This window comes from Panthera uncia, assembly GCF_023721935.1.
Source record: "Panthera uncia isolate 11264 chromosome B3 unlocalized genomic scaffold, Puncia_PCG_1.0 HiC_scaffold_1, whole genome shotgun sequence".
Classification (NCBI taxonomy): domain Eukaryota; kingdom Metazoa; phylum Chordata; class Mammalia; order Carnivora; family Felidae; genus Panthera; species Panthera uncia.
This window is the reverse complement of record NW_026057582.1, coordinates 38,164,905-38,190,481: the sequence shown is the minus strand read 5'-3', so window position 1 is coordinate 38,190,481 and position 25,577 is coordinate 38,164,905. Positions and strand designations below refer to the sequence as shown.

Sequence of the window (25,577 nt, the reverse complement as noted above, 5' to 3'; positions counted from 1 at the left end):
TATTTGTTGTCTCTCCCTTCTCTTAGTACCTGCTGGTCACGTGGGCCAGCACAGGAAGTATAACATAAGTAAGCACACAAAATGCTGTGCATTCTCCTTCACAGGTAAAGTCCTGAATGTCATCCCATGATTCCTCCTGACCTGTCAGCCCACACTGGTTTTTGATCCAGAAAACAAATTAGAAGATTGGTCGTCTCAAGAGATGGTTTAGCACAGTGACTGAAAGCAAAGGTTTCTAGTACTAGATAGAAACTCCACCGCTCCCAAACTGGGTGGCCTTGGGACAGGTTACAGATTGGACTGTTCCTCGGTTTTCCAGTATGTAAAAAGGGAATGATAATCAGGGTTGCTGTAAATATTCTATAGAATGAACTTGAAACACTTAAGTCAATACCTGTTGTAATCCAAGAACATATATGTGGAGTAATAGTAATGGCTACCACTTATCAAGCTACAACATTTACAAAAACTATACCATTTTTTAAATTGAAGTATAGTTAACATGCAGTATATTAGTTTCAGGTCTACAACACAGGAATTCAACAACTGTATGCATTACAAAATGGTCGCCATGATAAGCACAGTTACCATCTGTCACCATACAAAACTGTTGCAAAATTATTGACTGTATTCCCTATGTTATATTTTTCTTCCAGTGACTTATTTGTTTTACAACTGGAAGTTTGTACCTCTTAATTCCCTTCACCTATTTTGCCTATCCCTCCGCTGGCAACCATCAGTTTGTTCTCTGTATTTAGGAGTCTGTGTCTGGTTTTGTTTGTTTTGTTTTTCAGATTCCACATATAAGTGTAATCATATGGTATCTGTCTGACTTATTATACTCAGCATAATACCATCTAGGTCCATCCATGTTGTTGCTAATGGCAACATCTCATTACTTTTTATGGTTGAGTGATATTCCATTATATGTGTATACCACACCTTCTTTATCCATTCATCTATTGATCAAAACTTGGATTGTTTCCATATCTTGGCTATTGCCAAAAAAATGCTGCAGTAAACATAGAGATGCATATGTCTTTTCAAATTAGTGTTTTTGTTTCCTTCAGGTAAATACCCAGAGGTGAGATTACAGGATCATACAGTATTTCTATTTTTATTTTATTTTATTTTATTTTTTAGGAACCTCCATACTGTTTTCCACAGTGGCTGCACCAGTTTACATTCCCACCAACAATGCATGAGGGTTCCTTTTTCCCCATCCACATCCTCATCAACACTTGTTGTTTCTTGTCTTTTTGACATTAGCCATTCTGACAGGTGTGAGGTAATAGCTCATTATGGTTTTGATTTGCATTTCTCTGATGATTAGTGATGTTGCACATCTTTTCATATCTGTTGGTCATCTGTAGGTCTTCTTTGAGAAAATGTCTATTCAGGTCCTCTGCCCATTTTTTAATCAGATTGCGGGGTTTTGGTGTTGACTTGTCTTACGTTTTTTCTGTATTTTGGATATTAACTCCTTATTGGATATATCATTTGTAAATATCTTCTCCCATTCAGTATGTTGCCTTTTTGTTTTGTTGATAGTTTCCTTCACTGTGCAAAACCTTTTTATTTTTGGTGTATTCCTAATAGTTTATTTTACTTTCGTTTGCCTTGTCTGAGGAGACATCTCCATAAATATGTTGCTAAGGCAAATATCCAAGAGATTATTGCTTGTGTTTTCTTCTAGGAGTTTTATGGTTTCTGGTCTCATATTTAGGTCTTTAGTCCATTTTGAGTTTATTTTTAGGTATGGTATAAGAAAGTAGTCTAGTTTCATTCTTTTGCATGTAGCTGTCTAGTTTTCTCAGTAGCATTTACTGAAGAAGAGACTGTGTATATTCATGCCTCCTTTGTCATAGATTAACCACATAAGTGTGGTTTTATTTCTGGGTTCTGTTCTATTGATCTGTTGTCTGTTTTTGTGCTGGTATCATCCTGTTTTGATTACTGTAGCTTTGTAGTATAATTTTAATTTTGGGATTGTGATACCTCCAGCTTTGTTCTTCTCTTTTAAGATTGCTTTGGCCGTTGGGGTCTTTTGTGTCCATACAAATTTAAACAGATAAATGGAAAGATATACCATGCTCATGGGTTAGAATTAATGTTAAATGTTGATACTACCCAATCTATAAATTCAATGTAATCTCTATCCAAACACCAATATTACTGTTCACAAAACTAGAACAAACAATCTTAAAATTTGTACCATTCTTTTTCCCACTCCTGCAGCTGCTCCTTGCCCAAATCAGTCTAGATCTGGATCCCTCTGTGCTTTGAGAATGGCAAGATGGTCTATTGCCAGCAGTGCGCAGATTACTAGTTCCAGCCCTGCCTAGTAAATTCCATTCAGACCCAATCTGAACAAGCTAGAACAACTCTCCCTCTCTTGGCTCTTCCAATATTCCATGGAAATACCATTCTGTAGAATAAACTGTACTTGAGAAGATTAGTTTGCCTCCCAAGAGATATTTAAAAAATCCATTATCTATCCTTTCCACCTGCCCCCGAGACCCATCCCACCCCCAATGGGTTGTTGTGTCTCATTTTAGGTTTCAATGTCTGTCTCTGCCTTCTTCTATGGAAAAGTGACTTCTCAATGCCAAGCCAAAGCCCGGGTGTCTCTCTCCTCCCTTGCTGCTCCGTCAGTTAATTCACATGCCTCCCTTTGTCCCTCTTACCACTGCTCTGGGCTGGATGGTGCTCCTGGGTTAGGTCATTCCCAGGTCTGTGCCTCACCACTGCAGCTGGCATGAAGGGCTACAAGGGTGGTTGATGAGTAGTCTTCATAACCAGGTTAGATTCTGCCTATAACAGTGGCAACAGACAGACATATGACTGCAACATGCACACACCGGCATTCACTTTGTCACCCCCACGGCAGCTATGCACCTATGGTGGGGTTGGCCAACATAGCTGTGAATCCTATTCTGTGTTCTGTGTTCTTTCTCTGCACTCCCTCCCCAGCATTGTCTGTAGGGCCTTAAAATGCCTTCTTCCCATTTAGGAGCATCTCCCTGGAATATTGATGGGAATGTCCTGTGGCATGGTTTCCTTCCCCACGACTTGCCAGAATTAACCCTTTCTGCCTCTTTGGTCTGAAATTGAATGAAAGGAGAAGGTCATTTTGTTTGTCCAACAGCCAAATCCAATTATTAGGAGAAAATACAGTGTTTTCTCCCTCCTGGAAGAAAATCTAATTAGACTAATTGGTCTATTTGTATAACTAGTCCTCTTCCTCTGAAATCAGACAGATTTTGAAAGAGGAAAAAATAGCCATTGCCTACATTTTAATGAGTTTCAAAGTACATTTGAATCTTGTTCTCTCAAGACACATTATTATGTGGGGTTAGTTTAAACTCTATCCTCCAGAACATTCAACAACTCAAAACCAAAGCCTCCTCCTGTGTAGCAGAGCCTGTGACACATCAGAATGCTGCCCCCAGCACCAGATTCACAAAGAAGTTGCCCCGTTGCATCCTTGATCCTGGGTTCAGTATCTCCCTTCTATTGTTAAAGCGGATACAACTGCACAATAAAACCTGAGTATTATTTGTATCTCTTGTCTTAAGATGGTCTTTAGGAATCTTTGCTGTCAGAAAAACTGTTTTCCAGAGACCACCACAATGGCCCCACCGTGAAAGCAAAAACAGACCTTGTTTTATCTTTCCTGGCTGCAATGTTGAGTAGCAAGGAGAGCCGCTTGAGCCTCAGGGTCAAGGGTGACTTCAGACCTTACTCTTGGAGGCGTTCAGTCCATGCCCCTGACTCTAGGTAAAACAGGATGGACCTACGCGTGGTTTAACAAGATGCTTACTAATACATTTATTGAGGGCTTCCTTTGTGCCAGGCATTTACTTGTCATAACAACCTTATGAAGTACAGGAAAATCTCCATTTTATAGTTGAGGAATCTGAGGCCCAGAGAAGTTAATAAATTTATACAAGGTCACACAGCTCATTAGTGGTAGAATTGGTATACAAACACAAGGAGTTGAACTGCAGAGCCTAACCAGTTAACCCCTGTGCGTTATCAGAGGAGCTCTTCTACCCTTCATATATCCTTCCTTGGTGTGCAGGAGGCTTCCCAGGACATTCTGGTACAAACCTGGCCTAAACTGCTTACACTTCACTGTAGAGCTACCTTCAGGAGGACAGGTGACTGTTTTCCCCTGTAGTCTTGCCTTCTCTGCAGCCTTGAAAGAACTGTTAACTCTCTCATTCTCAGGGCAGATGTAGCTCTGGTTGCTTCGGTATCCTCTAGTTAAATTCCACTTTAATGAGGACTCCAGAAGGAAGGGGAATATCAATGAAACCATCCAGTCTTGACCCCCCTCCTGTCCCTATTCTCCAGTTACTTTGACAGTTAGATTTGGGGTGGAATCAGATTTTCCACCCTGGCCTCTTCACTCACTCTTTGCAGCTTATAAAGTGCTTCTATTGACCCTAGAAAATATCCTGTTTCCTTTAGTAAATGTGTCCATAATCTTTCATGAAGTCACTTTATTTTCCTCCTTGGCTGACTTTCTCATTTGGACCACAGTCGGGAAAAGATCAGTTGAGGCAAGTTTAAGTATGACCTTAGGTGTGGATAGACATTGCTCCAAACAACATTGTTGCTAATTTGTTTGGTATTTGAATCCCATTAAGGACATAAGCAAACAAAGGAAGTTTTCTGCAAAAGAATTATGCCATTGCTGTTCGCAGCAGCAGGAATACAGTGTTTAGGGAGAGTCCTGTGCCTGGCCTAGAGCAACAAGTCCCCTCTATCCCCAACCCTATACACCTCTTTGCATCTTTGGAGGGTTGGTCATGAAGGGACTATAATCTCCACCTTGGGATGGTCCCTGTCCTGGTTTCTGTTTCATTCATCCTCCCCTTTTTTTTTTTTTTTTTTTTTGAAGGATAGTTGACACACAATGTTACATTAATTTCAGGTGTACCACATAGTGATTTGACAAGTCTGTGTTATGATATGCTCACCACAAAGTTAGCTACCACCTGTCACCATACACTGCTATTACAGTACCATTCATTAGGGTCCCTGTGCTGTACCTTTTATCACTGTGACTTATTCATTCCATATATCCCACTAGCCTTCACCCATTTTGCCCCCCACCCCCCCCCCCCCCCCCGACCCAGCCTCCCCTCTGGTAACCATCAGTTTGTTCTCTGTATTTTGGGTTCTGTTTCTGTTTTTTGTTTTAATTTTTAGATTCCACATATAGCTGAAATCATATGGTATTCGCCTTTCTCTGACTTATTTACTTAGCATAATACCTTACAGGTCCATCCATGTTGTCAGAGATGGCAAGGTCTCATTCTTTTTATGGCTGAGTAATGTTGTACATTGTACCACTTCTTCCTGATCTGTTAATCTCAGTGGCCACTTGGGTTGCTTCCGTATCTTTGCTATTGTATCTATTGCTGCTATAAACACAGAGCTGGCATGTATCTTTATGAATTAGTGTTTTTGTTTCCTTTGGGTAAATACCCAGAAGTAGAATTACTGAGTTATATGGTATTTCTATTTTTGATTTCTTGAGGAACCTCCATACTGTTTTTTCCACATGGGCTACACCAGTTTACATTCCCACCAACAGTGCATGAGTGTTCCTTTTTCTCCACATCCTTGCCAGCACTTATTTCTTGTGTTTTTGATTCTAGCCAGTCTGACTAGGTGAAAGGTGATAGTTCGTGGGTTTGAGTTGCATTTCCCTGATGATGAGTGATGTTGAGCATATTTTCATGTGACTGTTAGCCATCTGTAGGTCTTTGGAGAAATGTCTGTTCAGGTTCTCAGCTCATTTTTAATTGGACTATTTGTTTTCTGAGGTTGGGTTGTGTAAGTTCTTTCTACAGTTGAGATCTTAACCCCTTATTGGATATGTCATTTGCAGATATCTTCTCCCATTTGGTAGGTTGACTTTTTGTTTCGTTGATGGTTCTCTTCATTGTGAAAAAACTTTTTATTTTTATGTAGTCTTAATAATTTATTTTTGCTTTTGTTTCCCTTGCCTGAGGAGACATATCTAGAAAAATGTTGCTAAGGCCAGTGTCAAAGAGATTACTACCTATGTTTTTTTTCTAGGAATTTTATGGTTTCAGGTCTTACATTTAGGTCTTTAACCCATTTTGAGTTTATTTTTGCATATGATGTATGAAGGTGGTCCAGTTTTATTCTTTTGAATGTAGCTATCCAGTATCCCCAGTACCATTAAAGAGACCGTCTTTTCCCTATTGTGCTACTCCTTTGTCATAGATTAATCGATCAACTAAGCATGGGTTTCTGTGCTCTCTTTTCTGTCCTACTGAAGTATGTGTCTGTTTCTGTGCCAGTACCATACTGTTTTAATTACAACGGCTTTGCAGTGTACCTTGGAATTTGGGATTGTGATACTTCCAGCTTTGTCTTTCTCAATATTGCTGTGGCTATCCAGGGTCTTTTGTGGTTCCATACAGACTTTAGGATTATTTGTTTTAGTTCTGTAAAATAATACTATTAGTATTTTGATAGAGATTTTATTGAATCTGTAGGTTGCTCTGGGTAGTATGGACATTTTAACAATGTTAGTTCTTAGTCCAATCAATGAGCGTGGAATGTCTTTCCATTTGTTTGCGGGGTCTTCAGTTTCTTTCATCAATATTTTATGCTTTTCAGAGTACAGATCTTTAACTTCCTTGGTTAAGTTTATTCCTAGTGATTGTATTCTTTTTGATGAAATGGTAACTGGAATGTAATTTTTTTAAGTTTGTAAATGTTTATTTATTTTTGAGACACAGAGCATGAGTCAGGGACAGGCAGAGAGAGAGGGAGACACAGAATCTGAAGCAAGCTCCAGGCCCTGAGCTGTCAGCACAGAGCCTGACATGGAGCTCGAACCCACGAACTGCCAGATCATGACCTGAGCCAAAGTTGGACCCTTAACTGACTGAGCCACTCAGGTGCCCTTGGAATTGTTTTCTTAATTTCTCTTTCTGCTACTTTGTTATTAGTATATAGAAATGCCGGCATATTTCTCTGTGTTAATTTTGTATCCTGCAACTTTACTGAATTTATTATTTTTCATAGTTTTTTTTTTGGTGGAGTTTTTAGCCCTGAAGACTATGTATAGTATCATGTCATCTGCAAATAGTGACAGTTTAACTTATTCCTTGCCAATTTGGATGCATTTTATTTATTTTTCTTGAAAATTACTGTAGCTAGGATTTTCAGTACTATGAAGGTGGTGAGAGTGGACATTCTTGTCTTGTTCCTGATCTTAGAGGAAAAGCCCTGTTTTTTCCCCTTGACTTGATGTTAGCTGTGGGTTTTTCATATATGGCCTTTATTTTGTTGAGGTATGTTGCCTACATCTAAACCCACTTTGCTGAGGGTTTTTATCATGAATGAATGTTGAATTTTGTCAGATGCTTTTGTGCCTCTTTTGAGAGGATATGAATTTTAGTTTTCACGTTGTTAATGTATCATATTAATTTACAAATATTGACCCATCTTTACATCTCCAGAATAAATACAGTTTGATTGTGATCAATGATTTTTTCAATGGATTGTTGAATGCAGTTTGCTAATATTTTGTTATTATAGGACTGCTGCATCTTTGTTTGTTATGGTATCTGGGTAATGCTGGCCTCAGAGAATGTATTTGGAAGCTTTCCTTCTTCTATTTTATGGAATAGTTTGAGAAAAAGAGGTATTACATTTTCTTTTTTTTTTTTTTTTTTTTAATTCTTAACATTTATTTATTATTGAGAGACAGAGAGTCAGAGCATGAGCATGGGAGGTGCAGAGAGAGGAGGAGACACAGAATCTGAAGCAGGCTCCAGGCTCTGAGCTGTCAGCACAGAGCCCAATACGGGGCTCGAACTCACAAACCATGAGATCATGACCTAAGCCAAAGTTGGATGTTTAACAGACCGAGCCACTGAGGCACCCCGGTATTACACTTTCTTTAAATGTTTGGTAGAATTCACATGTGAAGCCATCTGGTCCTGAAGTTTTGTTTGTTGGAAGCTTTTTGATTACTGATTCAACTTCATTACTAATAATTGGTCTGTTCAGATTTTCTATTCCAGGTTGAGTTTTGGAAGATTATGTTTCTAGGAATTTATCCATGTCTTTCTTCTAAGTTGTCCAGTTTGTTGGCATATTATTTTTTGTAGTAGCCTGATTCTTTGTATTTATGTGGTGTCAGTTGTTACTTCTCTCTCATTTCTGATTTATTTGGGTCCTCTGTTTTTCCTTTATGAGTCTAGCTAAAGGTTGATCAATTTTATTTTTTCAAAGAACCAGCTCTTGGTTTCATTGTTTTTTTAGTCTATGTTTTTTTTTCATTTCTGTTCTCAGATCTTATTAACTTCCTTCTACTAACTTTGGACTTTGTTCTTTTTCTAGTTCCTTTAGGTGTAAGGTTAGATTGCTTGAGATTTTTCTTGAGGTAGGCCTGTATTGCTATAAATTTCCCTCTTGGAACTGCATTTGCTGTGGCCCATTTTGGACTATTGTGTTTTTATTTTTGTCTTCATGTATTTTTTTTTTTTAATTTCTTCTTTAACCCATAGGTTGCTTAGTAGTATGTTGTTTAGCCTTGACATGTTTGTGTTTTTTCCATTTTTTTCTTGTGATTGCTAGTTTCATACTGGTGTGGTCAGGAAAGTTGCACAATATGATTTTAATCTTCTTAAATTTATTAAGACTTGTACTGTGGCCTAACATGTGATTTACCCTGGAGAATGTTCTATATGTACCTGAAAAGAGTGTCTTCTGTCATTTGGGGATGGAATGGTATATATATATATATATATATATATATATATATATATCCATCAAGTCCATCTGGTCTAATGTATCATTTCAAAAACATTGTTTTATTATTGATTTTCTGCCTGATCTAGCCATTCATATAAGTGAGGTGCTAAAGTCCCCCACCATCATTGTATTACTGTCAATTTATCCTTTTATATCTGTTAACATTTGATGTATTTAGGTGCTTCAATGTTGGGTGCATATATATTTACAATTGTCCTACCCTGTTGTTGGCTTGATCCCTCCATGATTATGTAATGCCCTTCTTTGTCTTGTGTTGCAACGTTTGTTTTAAAGTCTATTTGGCTGACAAAAGTATTGCTTTTTTTCTTCACTTTCTTTGGCATGGAACTCTTTTTCCTTCCTCTCACTTTCAGTCTGCATGTATTTTTAGTTCTGAAGTGAGTCTTTTGTAGGCAGCACATAGGACAGCAGAATGGATAAGAAAACAAGACCTATTTCTTTTGATTACAGCATTTAGACCATTTAAAGTGATTCTTGATAGGTATGTATCTTTTTGCCACTTGTTCATTGTTTTCTGGTTGTCTTTGTAGTTCTACTCTTTTCCTTCTTACTCTCTTGTGATTGATGATTTCAAGTATTATACACTGCTTGGCTTTATTTATCTTTATTTTTTGTGTATCTATTATAGGTTTTGGGTTTGTGGTTACCCATGAGGCTGATATAACATCCTAAATATACAGAGTTCCATATGCAGTTGATGGTCACTTAAGTTCAGACATATTCTAAAAACTTTTTTTTTCACTCCCTGCTCCATGTTTTATGTATATGTCATATTTTACATTACTTTTATTTATAATTTTATTCTAATTATGGCCTTTTGTTTTGCACTTAAAGAAGTCCCTCAGGGTGCCTTGTTGACTCAATCAGTTAAGCATCTGATTCTTGATTTCACTTCAGGTCATGATACTGGGGTCATGGGATCAAACCCTACATCTGGCTCCACGCTGGGCATGGAACCTGCTTAAGATTCTCTCCCCCCTCTCTCCCCCACCCCCAAAAAAGTAGTCCCTTTAATGTTTCTTATAAGGCCAGTTTAATGTTGATGAACTCCTTTAACTTTTATTTGGAAAATTACCATTCAGAATTGAAGAGATCAGGAATCTTGATGTTTAGAGTATTCTTGGTTTTAGGTTTTTATCTCTTGGCACTATGAATCTATCATGCTACTCCCTTCTGGTCTGCAAACTTTCTGCTAAAAAACCAGCTGATAGCCTCATGTAATTAACTAGTTGCTTCTCTCTTGCTACTTTTTCAATTCTCTATATTTAATCCTTGACATTTTAATTATTATGTGTCATGATGTGACACATCATGGGTTCTTCTTGGGTTCATCTTGTTTGCAGCTCTCTGTGCTTCCTGAACCTGGATGTCTAGGTTTTTTCCCAGGTTAGGAAAGTTTTCAACTATTTCAACTATTTCTTCAAACAAGTTTCTGCCCATTTCTCTCTCTCTTCTCTTCTTCTGGGACCCCTATTATGCAAATGTTTGTTTGATGTTATCCAAGAGATTCCTTCATCTTTTTTTTAATTCATTTTTCTTTTTGCTGTTAAGCTTGGGGGGCTTTGCTTTATCCTGTTCTAGATCTATAGTGAGTGCTGACCAGAAGCATCCTGATATACACCATTCTGGGGCCACCTTGGTGTGATAGCTGGGGCTGGTGTGGGCTAGAGGCCTGGGGCTCACTGAAGTAGAAGGTTCACTAAGACACTGGACCTTGCTCTCCATGTTACCAAGTTATAAAGGGATTGTGAATAACACACACCAGCCCCTCCAACCTGGGGAGATTTTGTGTCTTGCCATTTGTCAGGGTTCTAGGGCTGAATGCTTTATATTCTAGTTGTGCTTTAAAATGGTGTTTTTTTCAGTGCTTCAGGGCAGTTGAATCTACCCAAAGTCCCTCCATAACTATTCTTCCCCACTGTAGTTTGCACCATTGGGTATTCCCTTTATTATGTTATCATGTTTTGATCTTTTATTGTGCAGAAGCTGGTCAGTCCTCAGTTTCTCTTCAGAAGGAATTGCTTTGATAGGTGTAGATTTGGTATGTCCATGGATGAGGTCAGTTCACGGTCTTCCTATGTTGCCATCTTGGACCAGAAGCCCCACCCCAGCATTTTTTCTATCCCTATGCCAGGTCTCAGAGCCATATAGAGTCAGTGAGTGAAGCCAGCTAGGGTGAGGCAATAGGGAATGGTGGGACATGTGGCTAAGGATCATATGCTCCACAAAAAAAAAAAAAAAAAAAGGCAGCTACTGCTAGACCCTAGGCCATTTATATCAAGAAGTACGGGTTTAGTGTTCCAGAACATCCTATTTTCCAAGAGAAATTGGAAAACTTGACTTTAAAGTTGACATTTCCTAGTTTTTAAATATTTGACAAGTAATTAAAATTATTTTAAAACCTGTCGTGTGAGCCAAGTAAGAGGTCTGAGGCCTGGGGCTGGTCTTACAGCTATACTCTCTCTCTCCTTCTCCGCAATCTTGCCTACCCTTTCATCTCTTGCCCTCACACCAAATGTTGAGGTCTCAGGGAGTTAGAGCTCTAATCCTGGCCTGAATCCTGGATTTACAGGACTAGTCATCTCCTGGGGATGTCTGAATACCTCAAATGCAAAGCTGAGCTCAGCCTCCCAGATCTGCACACTGTTAGGTCTTGAGAAATGCTGGTTTTGTTTCATTCCCCCCAAATACTGCTGTTAATACTGTTACTGTTACTATTTCTATTAATACTACCCACAATCTATTGCCTTTCTTTCATTACCTATCTCTGCTATCCAATACTACCCCTCCATCAGGCAGCCAGAGCAGACCTTGTGACCCTGCACTCCTGTTTGCCCCTTCACTGCAAGGCCAACAAGTGTGGGATTGTGTCCATTCTTCCACAAGCCTACTAGGACTTGCTCCTAACTTTTCCTTGCCACTAACCGGAAACCTTTCTAGTTTCTGAACTTGTCCAGTCTTCTCAGCTATTTTCTCAACCTCTTCACTGTTCACCTACCATCTCTTATCTCTTCGTTGACTGATTCAGTCCACTGTGGCTAGAGTCATCTCCTACCTCACTGGCCAGCTCTTACCACTCATCTTTCCATAGGATGTTGGTGACTCCAATGGGCTGCCCCTCTCCCAGATCTTCAACCACCCCAATGCACCAGTCATACTGCAGCATACCAGGTGTTTGCATGTACCTGTGCTGGCTCCTGGGAGCAACTGTCATCTTTGTTCATGCCTGCATTCCTTCTATTCATCTACCTCCTCTCTCAGCAAATAGCTACCTCTTCCATGAGGCCATTACTTGCCTTCTCATGACCAGACCCCTCTTCCAAGCTCCTACACATTCTGCTCTTTTCATTCCACCCAGTTGTGATTGCCCATAAACTTTTCTGGCCTCTTCCCCACTTCATCAGCTCCTCATGGGGAGACACTGTCTTTGTCATCTATATCCCCACAATAGCTAGGTCACTGCCTTGCATACAGTAGACACCATGTAAACCTTTGTAAATGGATCCCCCTTTTAAGTGTAGAATAGCTGTATCTAAAGGGCTTAGGACAGTATATTAAAAGTCAAAACAAAACTGCTTGGTTATTCAGGACTTCCCAGAACCTAAGAGAAAGTATCAAGCTAGTGAAAGGATTATTCTGACTGCCTCCATTTCCATTTTTAGAGGAAGAACAGTTGTGATTTGGTTTATTTTCCCTCACAGAGTTCCTTTCCACAGTATCCCTGGGAAGCTTGGCTTCAGTGCCAAGGGCAAGGAAGAATGGTCACTGGGCTTTTGCCACCCTGGCATTGAGAGCCATGCACTGTTCCTCTTGTCCAGAAGAACAAGTTGTACCCACACACAAGATGCCCTCTGCACTCATCATTGGCAGGCCTGGGAATTTCCCACAAGCCATCTGAGTCTGTTTTACCATCCTTGTAAATTAGCTCTTCAAATAGATGCCTACTCCATCAGGGATTGTATCCCATTAATGTTCCTAAGGAGGGAACCTACTCCTTTTTTCTTGTGTATATATTTTCCCCTTCCTTTCTGAATGCACAGGCTGAGCCACGAGAACCCAAGCAGCATGAAGACCTCACTTTTACAGAACTGAGCTATTTATGAGACATGTACTTCCTAAATCCACATTGACCACTGTACATGCCTGGAGTGCTAACTGCCCCAATTGGATCAGTGTAGCTCTGAAAGCCCCTTTTCCTTTCGGGTTTCCCCTCCAGTCCACCATCACCAATGGCCTTGCATTCATTGTCAGTAGAAGAGAGGAAAAGCTATTAGACCCCATCAGCATCTGCATTTTTTTATTAGCTCCCTTGGTGGGCTTCTTAAAATTTTCTTCAGAGGTCTGTCCGGTCAGATTTGCTTAGGGCTTTTTACAGCCTTCTCCCTCCATTTTTATTCAAACCAACACTGGATGTGTTGCAGCTTTGGACACCTGGCCTAGCAGGGATGGCCACCTCCAAACACTACCTTTTCATGTCTGCACACCTTCAACAAGATTGGCTTTTCATTTACTCTAGAAATTCCACTCTAAAGCAAGTTGTATGAACACAGCATTACTTTTGTGCTCACAAATCAAATTTGGAAAGCAGTGTTTGGGGGTGTTCTTAAAGACAACTTGATTTAAATTTTAAAACAACACTTTTTAATCCAAGGCAACTTTTATTTTGAAAACACAAAGTTAAATTATCTTACGTGTCTTTAAAATAAAAAATCACATTCTGGCCCTGAAAAGCTGAGTTCTCCTGTACAAATTATTGGTTAAGACATGATCAGAACACCTTACTGGCCTTTTTGTCAAAGTAGACTTAGTTCCAAATACCTTGACAGGGGCTCAGCCTCAAGGGAGCTTCCCAGTTGACATGCAAAGGATTATAATATATATATATATATATATATATATATATGTGTGTGTGTGTGTGTATATATATCACATATATATCATATATATCATATGTAATTATATATATATGATCCAGGTATATATATGATATATATATACACACCCATTATACACACATTGCTTAAATGGTCTAAGTAGGATTCTGAATCATTAAACATTTCAAAATGGGCAGGAGGAAAAGGAGCATCTTTGTTGCATAAAGAAAAGTGGCCAACTTTAGTTTTTTTTAAACTCTCATAGCTTCTTCCCACAGGTCTTCAAAAGAATGACTCTCCCTCTTCTCCCTGTGGTCTTGTCAGAGAGCAGGAATCCTGGCCGACTCGTCAGGGCCTCAAAAAATGGCACAGCTGTTTTCAAAAGTAGCCCTATTCATAAGCTGTGGGTTGTCTACAACTGCAGTGTGGGAGAAGGGCACACTATTTTATAAAGAGTCTCTTTAAAAGGGAAAGAAAAATACATGGTATTTACAGTAAAGAAAACTGGACCCTTCAGCTTTATTTTAGTGGCCACGTCTGAAATGGAAGTGGCAAAGGCCATAAATACACACAAGCAATTGCGCCTTAAGGGATGATTCATGTTGGCTGTCCTGCCCATAATGGAAAATTCAGCTTGTTAAGCAAGATCAGCCAGAAGGCCTCACATGGGCTCCTCTGCCAGAACTGATGCCTACCATCTTGTGACATACTTGTTGTAGATTATTGAATGATTGACTCTCTTTCTCCCCCTTTCAGTTCATGACCAAGAACCCCACCATGCGCCTAGGCAGCCTGACTCAGGGTGGTGAGCATGCCATCCTGAGGCATCCTTTCTTTAAGGAAATCGACTGGGCCCAGCTGAACCATCGCCAAGTAGAACCACCTTTTAGACCCAGAATCGTAAGTGTCCAAGACCGGCAGAGTAGACTTTCTTTCTTCAAATGTCTTTAAGAATCTGTCGAGCAATGGGATGGTCCCCTATGGAATAACCAAACCAGAAACACAACCTGACATTTTTCAGGGCAGCCTCACCCAGAAGGAGGTATGCCCTTGAAGCAGCATCTCTCCCTGTACAGGTTACTTCTCTCAAAGTTTTCACCTCTTGCTCGCCCTGGCCCCATCCTCTCTTAACCAAAGTTTGCACTTTCTGCGGTCTAAGAGGCCTGAAATGTTCCAGATTTCCCCAAACAAGTTGGAATGAGAAATTTATTGTTCCTCTACAGTGTCCTCAAGCTCCTTAGGGTGGATTTCCCAAGCCCCCAGAGAAGGAGAAAGGGTAGGTAAAGCACTGCCCTACCCACCTCACCAAACCTGGCTCCTTGGCTTGGAGAGCCTGGGCCTGTATCAGTTACCACAGCACAGAGCTCAGGCCAAACCCCTTTTGACTGGAGAAATGTTGGCAGCACCAGGGGTACCTTCCCAAGCAAGGCAGCTGATCCGTGTAGCATTCCTGAGGGTGGTCTAGCTCTTGGTTGGAGAACTAAGCTCTTTCTCATCCATGGGTTGAGACAGGAGAGAATGGCAGAAATGATCTTTTCAGCATTGGTTTATAAAGATGTAAAATATCAACATTTCCAACTGCACAGCTAGCTTAATCTGTAACAGCCCATAAGATTGGACACCAGACACCCAGCCGTAAAGCCACTTCCTTTAATGGGCCTCCCCCTGCCAACTCCTTGGGGATGAGGGAAGGCTTTGCCAGCAGGGCATCATGGCTCCAACTGGTGAATAAAGGGAGAGGCAGTGGTTTCCTAAACTCCGCACTTGCCCATCTTTCAAGAAAGATCTCTTCACCCACATAGCCCTGTGTATAAACAATAGGTGAGGCAAGTGTGAACTTACACTCTGCTGACAGCCAAGTGTGTGCGGCCTTCAGCAAGACCTGTTGAGAAGTGGCACCTTAGTGAAATGCAGAGTAAAGGGTGATAGAGACACCTGGATCAGGTGACCAAATTAATTGTTTTGCCTCCCAACCTAAGGCCGGCCTCCTCAGTATGATTTTCATGGGGTTAGTGAACTGGTGGTTACCAAATGCCATACCATACACAGTGCAGCAGAATTACAATACAGTGCTCTTTAGCCATAACTGTCATAACTGTAAATAATGCTACTGAGAGAGTTTCAGTGCCATTCTTGGACCTCCCTGGAACAGGCACAGGCCCAGGGAAGATGAGGAAGTCTCATGTGCCCCCAAACTAATACTTGTTTCCTTTTGACAGAAATCCCGAGAAGATGTCAGTAATTTTGACCCTGACTTCATTAAGGAAGAGCCAGTTTTAACCCCAATTGATGAGGGGCATCTTCCTATGATTAACCAGGATGAATTTAGAAACTTTTCCTTTGTGTCTCCAGAATTACAACCTTAGCCTTACAGAGAATGAATCACAAGGGGATACAGATTTTCCAGGAATTTCCTTTGTGGGGCATTCCCTAGTATCAGCCTTAGAACAAGAACCTTACCTTCGGAGAACGGGTGGAAAACTCTGAAGGACAGAACTTCAGCTCTTTCACGTCCTGAGGGAGCCGTGGTACTGGAAATAGTTGATACTGGAATGAGACTTCATGAAGAAATCTGCTCCACCTAGGAGGTTCCATGGCTACTTTGGGCTTGGGATATCAAAAGGAATCAACTGAAGAGAAGGTGTGAAGAATCACCTAGATCTGAGAAAGTGAGCCACGGCAGCTTTTTACTTCCAAAGACAAATCAAGATTTCATATGGACCACTGTGTGCTCTCCGTTAAGCCAGGGAGTCCCGAATACTAGCAGTGTGCCAGAAGTCTGTAAATGCTAATCAAGAATTTGAAGATAAGGAAATGGGCTATCCAAAGAGAATGATATACTCTGAGGAAACAAAAGAGCATCCGTCAAACAACTTCAAGCCCTATCTTGAAAACAGATGTTGGGCACCAAGACAACTGTTCCAGCTTCTGGTCTTATACTTACTTTAATGGATATTTATTGAGTGCCCAGTGAGACGGTGCCATGACACCTACTAATGCAAACAGACTTGTGTTCCCTGAACTTTCCTTCTCCAGTCCACTTCTTTACCTGAATGGTGTTTGCATTCTGTGAAATGCCGCCTCCACATTGCGTATATCATGCTTCTTTGTCCGCACATGACTTTTTCCACGTAAGAGGGCTCGCGGCCACCACGGCAACTACTCCTCCCACCAGCAGGTGAGCTGGACACGTTTGCTGCCTGCTGACTTGTGAAATCTCATTTTGGGACCACGTGTGGATACGGCTCTGAACTCGGTGAAGAATCGCACGCCACTCAGGACTCCTACATTAGCAGGTTATTTAAGTTATATTTTAAGAGACGAATGTTTGGTATGCATTTTAATAATTAGAAATGGCTCTTATAAAAGGACATTTATCAAAAGAAGGACTTTATGTACTCATTATATGCAGTTGGAGAATTTTGTCTGTCTGGAAATAAACGCATTTTGTAGCAAAAGGAAACTTTTTGTCCAGGAGGATTTGTCCTATCCCCACTAGGAGAGGAGAGATCTAATTAAAAGTTCTAAGCAGAATGGATAGGGTCCTTAAAGCAAATACACAAAAGGTTAGTATAACTTGTGTGTCCCTTAAGTGGACATAGCCTATTACTGACCAAAACTTCTGTTCTGAGTCAGGGTGATAACTGCTAAACATTGCTGCAGTATCTTAGTGCCTAGGCATAATGTTTATGTGAATGAGAAAGTATAGTGCAAGTTCAATGGCCCGCTTCTAGCTTATAAATATGCCATCTGGAAAATATAGCAAGGAAGAAAGTGATGAAGGGGCCCACATCAAATTGACCAGAACATGGCCTCCCTCTACAAACAGGATGAGGAATTACAGAGCAGCTCAGGGGTAGCTAGCCAATATTGAAAATCTCTGTCCTGGGCTCTTTATTTATATTGCAAGCTAAAAAAGGATGTTTATTTTTGAGGGAGGGGGGAGAGGGGAGGAGAGGCAGAGAGAGATGGAGACACGGAATCTGAAGCAGGCTCCAGGCTCTGAGCCGTCAGCACAGAGCCCAATGCGGGGCTCGACCTCCCAAACTGCGAGATCATGACCTGAGCCAAAGTCCGATGCTTACCTGACACCCAGGCGCCCCTAAAAAAGGTCGTTTGAATCAATAGAGTCACTAGGAGCCTCCTTTTGCTTTTGTTTAGCACGGAGCAGTTCATAGGCACACTCAACCTGCATAATTTCATTACATCTTCAGGTCATTCTACCACTACTTCCAATGTGAATACCATGGGACCTTTTACAAATAAGAGAAAGACTCAGAAGTTTAGTTGGCTGCCCAAAGGTTTCAGACTTGGTAAAGGAATGCATCTAGTCTAGAGTCCAAAGCTCGGAAGTTCTAATCCAACAGACTAATGGAAAGGGAGGGATTTTTCTATTTGCAGGGGTAGGGGGGTGAACAGGAACTTTCATGGCTACATTGCAGCTCAATCTTCTAGTGCTGTGTGGAGCTGATGATCCACCCAATAGGCTTTAATTTCACACCGATATAAGATCAACAAAGTATGCTTCCTGTGTTTGTTTACAAAATCCATTATAGCCCAAGGACCCAGATGTCCTCTTTAGTGAGTCTGAAATCAACTCGGCAGCTTTTCTCTTCATAACCTATTCAAACCTGCTACCTGGATTCCCCTATAGTTGGCTTTAAGTCCATTCTTTTAACTCCAGGCCTACCCCATGGAACACCAATGATCATGCTAGGAGATGATTTCCAGTGCTTCTTCCTCCTCCCTCTTTTATGGGAGGGGAGAGAGAAGAGTTACAGGATATTTACCTAAAACACCAGGAGTCTCCAAGTCCAGGGTTAGGGCTCCCCTTCACGTGTTTAATCCATTTTCCTTAATCTTCTATCCTGAGGATCACAAGGTCACCCGCCCATACTTCCTGCAATAGACTGGACACAAGCCACTTGATCAGCAGATGCTGCGTCTGCTGGGGCTGCGGCGTTCCCCCAGCTCAGCTGACAGCATGGAGGTCAAGACAAGGTCACATTTACCCTTCCCTCTGGTTACCATCTTGCCTCTTGGATAAGGAATCTTGAAAAACCCTCAGGCCTTATCACCCTCCTGTCCTCCCCAGCTCATCCTCCTCCCCATGCCCATGTGTCCCTACTTGCCCAAGCTATTCCCCACTGAAGTAGACATGTGGGCTTGAGTCTTTAAAAGGAGACTAACTACAAGCACTTGCTTTGACTACAGAAGAGGTTTTCACTTAATAAGGACTAACGTTTAGTTCATATTTGTTCTGTGTGAGGCCCTGTTCCAAACACTTTAAGTGCATTCACTCATTCAGTACCCCAAGTGGTAGGCACTCTCCATTGTACAGATAGGGAAATTGAGGCACAGAGATTAGGGAACTTGTCCCAAGTCCTACAGCTAAAGCATTAATGTCAGGATTTGAACCAGGCAGTTGAACTCCAGAATCCCTACTTTTTTAGTCAAACTGGTGAAGGTCTTATATTAAGGCCAATTTTAGTTTTCCTACTTTTTGAGGTTTTGAAAATAAATAGGGTATAAACCAGAATTAGCAGGGAGCACTAGATAAAATACCAGCTGGGCAGGGCAGTATTAGTCATCCTGTCTGCAGAACCATTTAGCAGCAGGGAGACTATATGATTTGCATGTAAAGGGCCTGGAACCGCTAATCCCCCCTCACAGGGCCTGGGGCAGGCCAAAGTGATGCAATCAGGGTCTGGGCCTCCCTACTGAGGAGGAAATAGTCTGAGTCATACTGAACCTTATAAACCCCATCTGAACCCCTAGGGAACCTCTGACCCTTGGTGGGGCTTCCAGTCCTTTCCTCACCACCCTCCCCACCGCCCCAGAGGCACCTCTTGTTTCAGTAACATCTTGCATCCCCGCCATGGCATCACTGGGAAGAAGGCTTGTAGAGTGGAACCTACCTTGGCAGCTGCAGAGAGCTGATAGAGCTTGGTGGCAAAGAACATAAAAAAAAAAAAAAAAAAAAAAAAAAAAGAAAGAAAAACCATTTATCATTTATTGATCTTAACTGGGTGTATGTTGCCTTGAAAATATGTCAGCCACACATGATTTGGCCTTGCCCCTATCGTGGCTCAACACCATAAAACTTTGTAATCTTTATTCCCAGATTTGGTCATCCTGATTGCTTAATCGGGCTGTACTGACTTAAAATGAAAATGCCCTTGGTGCTGAGTCAGTGGGTCCTATAACTTATTGTACATCATCTGAGGATAAGACTGAGATAACAGCCTGGGCATTTGCAGTGGAAATGAACCCTGTGGACACATGTTCCTCTGAACAGAGTTGCAGGCTGGACACAGTGGACCAGAGTGCAGCTATGCAAGGGGTTTGCAGTCTCCCTCCCTTCCTGTGAAGTAGAACCAAAACTAAGAATGCCACCCTCAGCTTCCTCCTGCCCCAGCTGCCCCCCATCACTTCCTCTCCCCATCAGGTGTTTCTTCCCCTCTCCTGCCACCTTCCTCACTCACCCCAGTGAGGAAATTAATTCTGCACACTCTTACCTCCTCTAGCATTTGATTTTTTTTTTTGAGCTTGACTAGTCACAGAGACAGTTTTCAAACCACCAAGACTACATGAAATTGACTCACACATTTCTTTGAGAGCCCAGAAATGGCCTTTACCTTGGTATTTCTCCCATGTATGTCTCCATCTTCGGCATCACGCTGTCAGCTCTTACCCTGGCACAGGCAGCCTGGGAGAGCCATCCTGCCTACTCCCAGGGGTTAACAGTACTGACCTGAGTACGGCGTGGACCTCTGCACTGGGTTGCCACATACTGTAGGTTTTGGGGAAAATGTGTTCTTTTCCCTAGGTCTCAGTGTTCTCATTTGTGAAAAAGAATGGCACCTGCCTGCCTTGAATTATTACTGTGGAAATTAGCTGTAATAGTCTATGCCAAGGACTTAACCCAGGACTGGGACATAGAACATGCTCAATCAGTATTAGCAATTATTGGTCAGCGGTTCCAGAAGACCAAAGGAAGGTTGCATGGGAGGTCTACCACAAAATGGGCAGAATGGGACACCGGTGTTCCTCATACAGCCCATCCCCCCACCTTGACAGGGGTGCTGGGCCAGCTCCAAGTTGGAGGGGTTTTACTTTTCTAACTTATTGGCTACAGAAATTTCTCAGGAGAGTCTTAAAAACTTCCTTTAGGCTGTTTGGATTTCATCCTGCCCTGATTGGCATGCAGAATCATGCTTGAAATTGTGCAGCTCACTCTAAAAAAGAGGCTAAGGTATATCCATGGTTTTCCCTCAAGTAGCTCCTCCCTCAAACCTTTCAGGAATTCTTTTGTTCTTCCAGATTTAACCTGAAGGCACATTTAACTCCCTTCGGACCTGATAACAGAGACTATAGCCCCATACCAGTACCAGCTGGTCACCCTCTGGACACTCAACATGCCTGTGGACCAGTTCAGAGAAAAGAGGAGGTGTGCTCAAGATGTTCCCTAGGTCGTGGCATCCCTTAGGGTTTGAAGCCACTAGAACCAAGGGATTTGTTTTCCTATAATAAGGTAGCTGTGAAGATGATTTCTAACATAATGAGAGACCCTGAAGTCCTGTGTGTTCTTATTAGGAACTGGGCAGTACACCCCTGTCCTCATACAATACCCTTCCACACCACCCAGGGCTGCCTTTCTTATGCCACGAAGGCAGTTCTAATGCCACAGAGGTTTTGTTTTTCTAAGGGCTTGGACCATAGCTAGAAGGATTCCAGCTAGACAGAGTGAAGATTGTGTAGGCACTGAGTATAGTCAAACATTCAAGTGGATTGCAGAGGTTGAGACAGGAATTTTCTTCAGAGACATTTCCAGTTAGAAACAAGGGATAATCTAGTAGTTGTTTGACCTGACAGTGCCGGTCATAACCTAGATGATCCCTCAAGTTCTTCTAGCCTTGTGTCCTCAAGACTAAAGGTGAACAGAAGGGTATGGTTGATCAGCCTCTACCAGTAGAAGCCAATGCCACATTGCCCTTGCCCACACAAAACTCCATCACTCAGATTGCCTCCCTGTCCATCTCTGTGCAACTTTCACACCCTAGCATACCCATACACCCTCTCCCAAATTCCCTTTATGTTCCTACAGATCACTTGCCCCTAAAATCACATACTAATCTCTCATACCTAATTGCCTTCTCATACTTATTCATACATGGAAAGGAAAAACGACTTCCTAAAGATCAGCACAAGATCTAGAAGATAAGCCCCCTTCTAGAAACTGATGATAGAGCACAATGAATGAAGAAGATTTCTCAGCTCTCCTTCCTTTTCTTCCTTGTGGAAAGTGATTTTCAAGATAAAAAGCTCACAAAAGTCATAGATAAAAAGATTGCCCGAGTCATTGATAAAATGAATTGCAGTCCAAGTAAATAAAGAGATTATATAAAGCATTCAGGTAAGTACAGGCAAAATTGTAGGACAGAATTATTTAAGCAGTCATTTATGAGCAGCAGGAGTACTCATGCCCAGGACTGTACAGAGGCTCATAAAAGTAAGTCTGGAAAGTCTAATCTCATTTTCTTGGATGGTTTCTAAACTAGTTGATCAGAAGCATAGGATAGGTTTCACATACTTGAGCTTCAGCAACATATGTAACAAAAATCTCAGTAACCTGTGGCCAAGCTGGATTTAATGGATAATGGTAACCTCAGTATGATAATTAACACATTGATAGTAATCTGGAATAGTGTTCTACAACCTTAGATAACCTCTACACCCTTGAGAGTAAGCATGACAAATTTCACAGCTTTCTTTCATTTTAACAAATAAGCAACATCATGACAAAATACAAAAATTAAACCATGGGACAAAAAGCTACTATCAAACTATACCTGCCCTCCAAGCAGATTCTGACACAGGGGAGCAAGCTATAGCTTAGAGATCCATTTACTTATTCAACTGATATTTATTTGAGCACTGACTATATGCCAGGCATAGTCTCGTTGCTGGGAAAACTAGAGTGAAAAAGACACCCAAAGATCCTTGCGTTCATGGATTGCACCAGAGAGGTTATACTGTTTGTCTGAATTAACCTACTCGGTGGGATGGGGGCCTTTGGTCTTCCTCATAATTCTATCCAGGGCACCTGGCACATTGTAGGTGCTTAAGAAATATGTGCTACTGAATGACAGAATCAGAGCTGCATATTAAACACATCTTTTTGACTCCTACAATATTCTTTCAAAGCTATATGCTAGAACCAATGTAAAAAAATAAATATAGCCTATATTGGAGTCTGAAAAAAACTAATTATGTCAGAACAAGATGGAGTTAAGACTTGATGAGTAAAAAATTTGAGGAAAATAATGAATTCAATATATGTATTCAACAGATTGGGATTTAATCAGATCTTTTCCCAAGTGATGCGGATACTACACCAAGTCAAGTCAGACCCCACCATCTTGGAGCTTACAGTCCAGTGAATATACAACAGCAGGGTACTGTGGCTGCCACGAAGATAAAAATGTAATCTTAGGCTCCAAAGGCCTAGCCATGGGGTCTCAGATGAGGGAAATGATAAGCCCCACTGAGCTCTGCCAAGATTAGACTGTGCCTAGAAAACCGGACTCAGCTCCAGACACCAGCATGGGGAGCTACAAAACTCCACCATATTCAGACGAATGCCAATTGAGTGATGAAGGGAGCAAAAAGTATGGAACACAATAGTGATGTCAACCAAAGGGGGGAGCCTGAGGAGAAAGGCAGGAGAATGTCCTAACTACCTTCAAATATATGAAAAACTATTGCGGTGATCATTAAGGCTACTCTGAGTATTTCCAGCTCTCTGCCTCCTGAGTACATAACGGGAGCCTCGCTATATGGACAGGTGAGGCCACATGGACAGTTCTAGCCACGAAGAGCAGAATGATGTACAATATTTGCAAAGTAGAACAGCTCAGTGCTGCTGAGAGACTGTCTTTTCCTTACAGCAAATCAGACTCTTTCCTCCAGTGAATGGCTGTGTGGAGAGATGACAACTGGGCTCTGAGAGCCTGCGTCCCAAGTGATTAAGACCAACAAGCCCTTAGCCAACCTTTGATGGACACTTTGCATGAGCAAGAAATAGTTACTTTTACTATTATTTAATGTCACCAAGATTATGGCAGTCGTTCATCACTCTAGCATAACCTGGTCTATCCTGACTTGTATCTTCCATGTGGAGAGAAACTAGCCTGGTAATTTATAGCCCCAGGGTTAGAACAAGGCTGTCAGGCTGCAACGGGGGTGACAGAATTTGTTTTAGCACAAAAATAAACTTTTTTCACAAAGGTTCTCAAATGTGTAATCAACTTCCTTGGGACGGAGGGAGTTTACCATCACTGGTAAGTACATCTTCAAACGGTCTACAACTCTTGATGGGATGAGGGACAGGAGGTCAGACTGGACAGAGAGGGCCCTGCCAACCTTCAAGAGACTATCATGCCACAGTTTGGAAGGGGCTTAGCAAGCACACCATAATAGTGTTCTTTCCCCTGGCCCACTGGAGTTGGCCTACCATAATGTTTCCACTGGCCATGTGCCCAGGTTTCTGCCATTTCACACAGTAATGAGTCTGTGCACAGCACTGGTGGGGGATGGGGTGGCACTCAGCAAGTGTGCACAACATGCACAGCAGCTCAGCTGGCAAAGAGATGAGGTGATGGGAGAGGCTCTCTGGCTCATTAAAACAAAGAATGGTAAGTAGCCCTCTGGGACTCCTGTCTGCATCATTAGCATCTTGGAGACATTAGAAAACCTCTGAAGTTCACACTTATTGGTCGGTCCCTCATAGTGCTTATCTGCCTTCTAGGAACAAGAGCTAAGCATCCTTCCTAACAAGGCAGAACTCTAGCATAAAGATCTGCTCTAGGGAGACATGTGTTAAGAGAAAGCTCTGTTTAGGAAGTTGTTGAGAAATGTGGTTCTTAGCACCAAAGACTGGGTTTAAGCACTTGCCCCATTTTCTAGTGGCTTGCTGGAGCTGGCTCGTACAGGCTCACAAGAATCAATTGTGCAAAACGCTTCCAAAATTAGTATTCGGTATTCACGATAGAGCCTAAAATTGGGCATAGTGAGAATATATATTGAATGTTTTTAAGCATTTACTAATCAAAATGTTTTAGGTGTTTGTTTTGGATTTGACAGCTTATCAGCACACCCCAGGTAATAGGTTGAAAATCATGGTCTCTGAGACTAGGCTGAGCTGGGTTTATTTTGGCTTTGCTGCTACTAGCTATTGTCATTGGGGAGAAAGTACTCAAGTTTCTGTGAACCTTAGTTTCCCTGACCGTAAAATGGGAAGAATCATCAACATTGGGCTACTAGTTACCTCAGAGGACAGTGTGAGGGTCAAATGTGAGGTCACTTGCTAAATTAAACAAAGCTCTTTCACCTTGGGGCACAGGCAGACAATCACCTCCAGAGACTGAAAAAGAACACCTCCAAGTCATAACTTCTGGGTTTAATGTAGAGAACCATCCCAGATTCCATTGGGCAGTTTAGCATCACATGACCATACCTAAAGCCAATCACTTGCCAAGGGAAAGGACAGCCAAGCCACTGCTCCTGAGGGTGCCAAAGAGCCCCAGGTGGGATTTTGGTGGCATTTTTAAAACTTCCCAGATGGTTTCAATACACAGTTAGAATACAGAACCAATGGCTTAGAGTCTAAGTCTTAGACAAATTATGACTTGGCCAAATAGGGCTAGAGAGGGATTCATTCTCCTCTGAAGGATAAGAATGGAAAACCAAATCATGATTTTAGAGTATGGGAAGGATAAGAGAAGGAGAGTGGTTTTATCAGGTAACCAACAGGGTTGGCCCCAGTCTCCATTCCCAGCTAACAGACCTTTTGGGGGCAAAGAGCTC

General features: G+C 41.6%; 1 protein-coding gene across 1 annotated transcript in view; it reads left to right on the top strand.

Annotated features, from left to right (window-relative positions):
* The window catches only part of PRKCH (protein kinase C eta), a 232,227-nt gene extending 214,642 nt beyond the window's left edge, over window positions 1-17,585 (top strand). Inside the window, exons 13-14 of the mRNA XM_049611510.1 lie at window positions 14,466-14,609; window positions 15,929-17,585. Of these exons, the coding sequence (XP_049467467.1) occupies window positions 14,466-14,609; window positions 15,929-16,075 (291 nt within the window). The 3' untranslated portion in view covers window positions 16,076-17,585. The remainder of the gene's footprint in view (window positions 1-14,465; window positions 14,610-15,928) is intronic.
* Window positions 17,586-25,577: the final 7,992 nt, after the last annotated feature.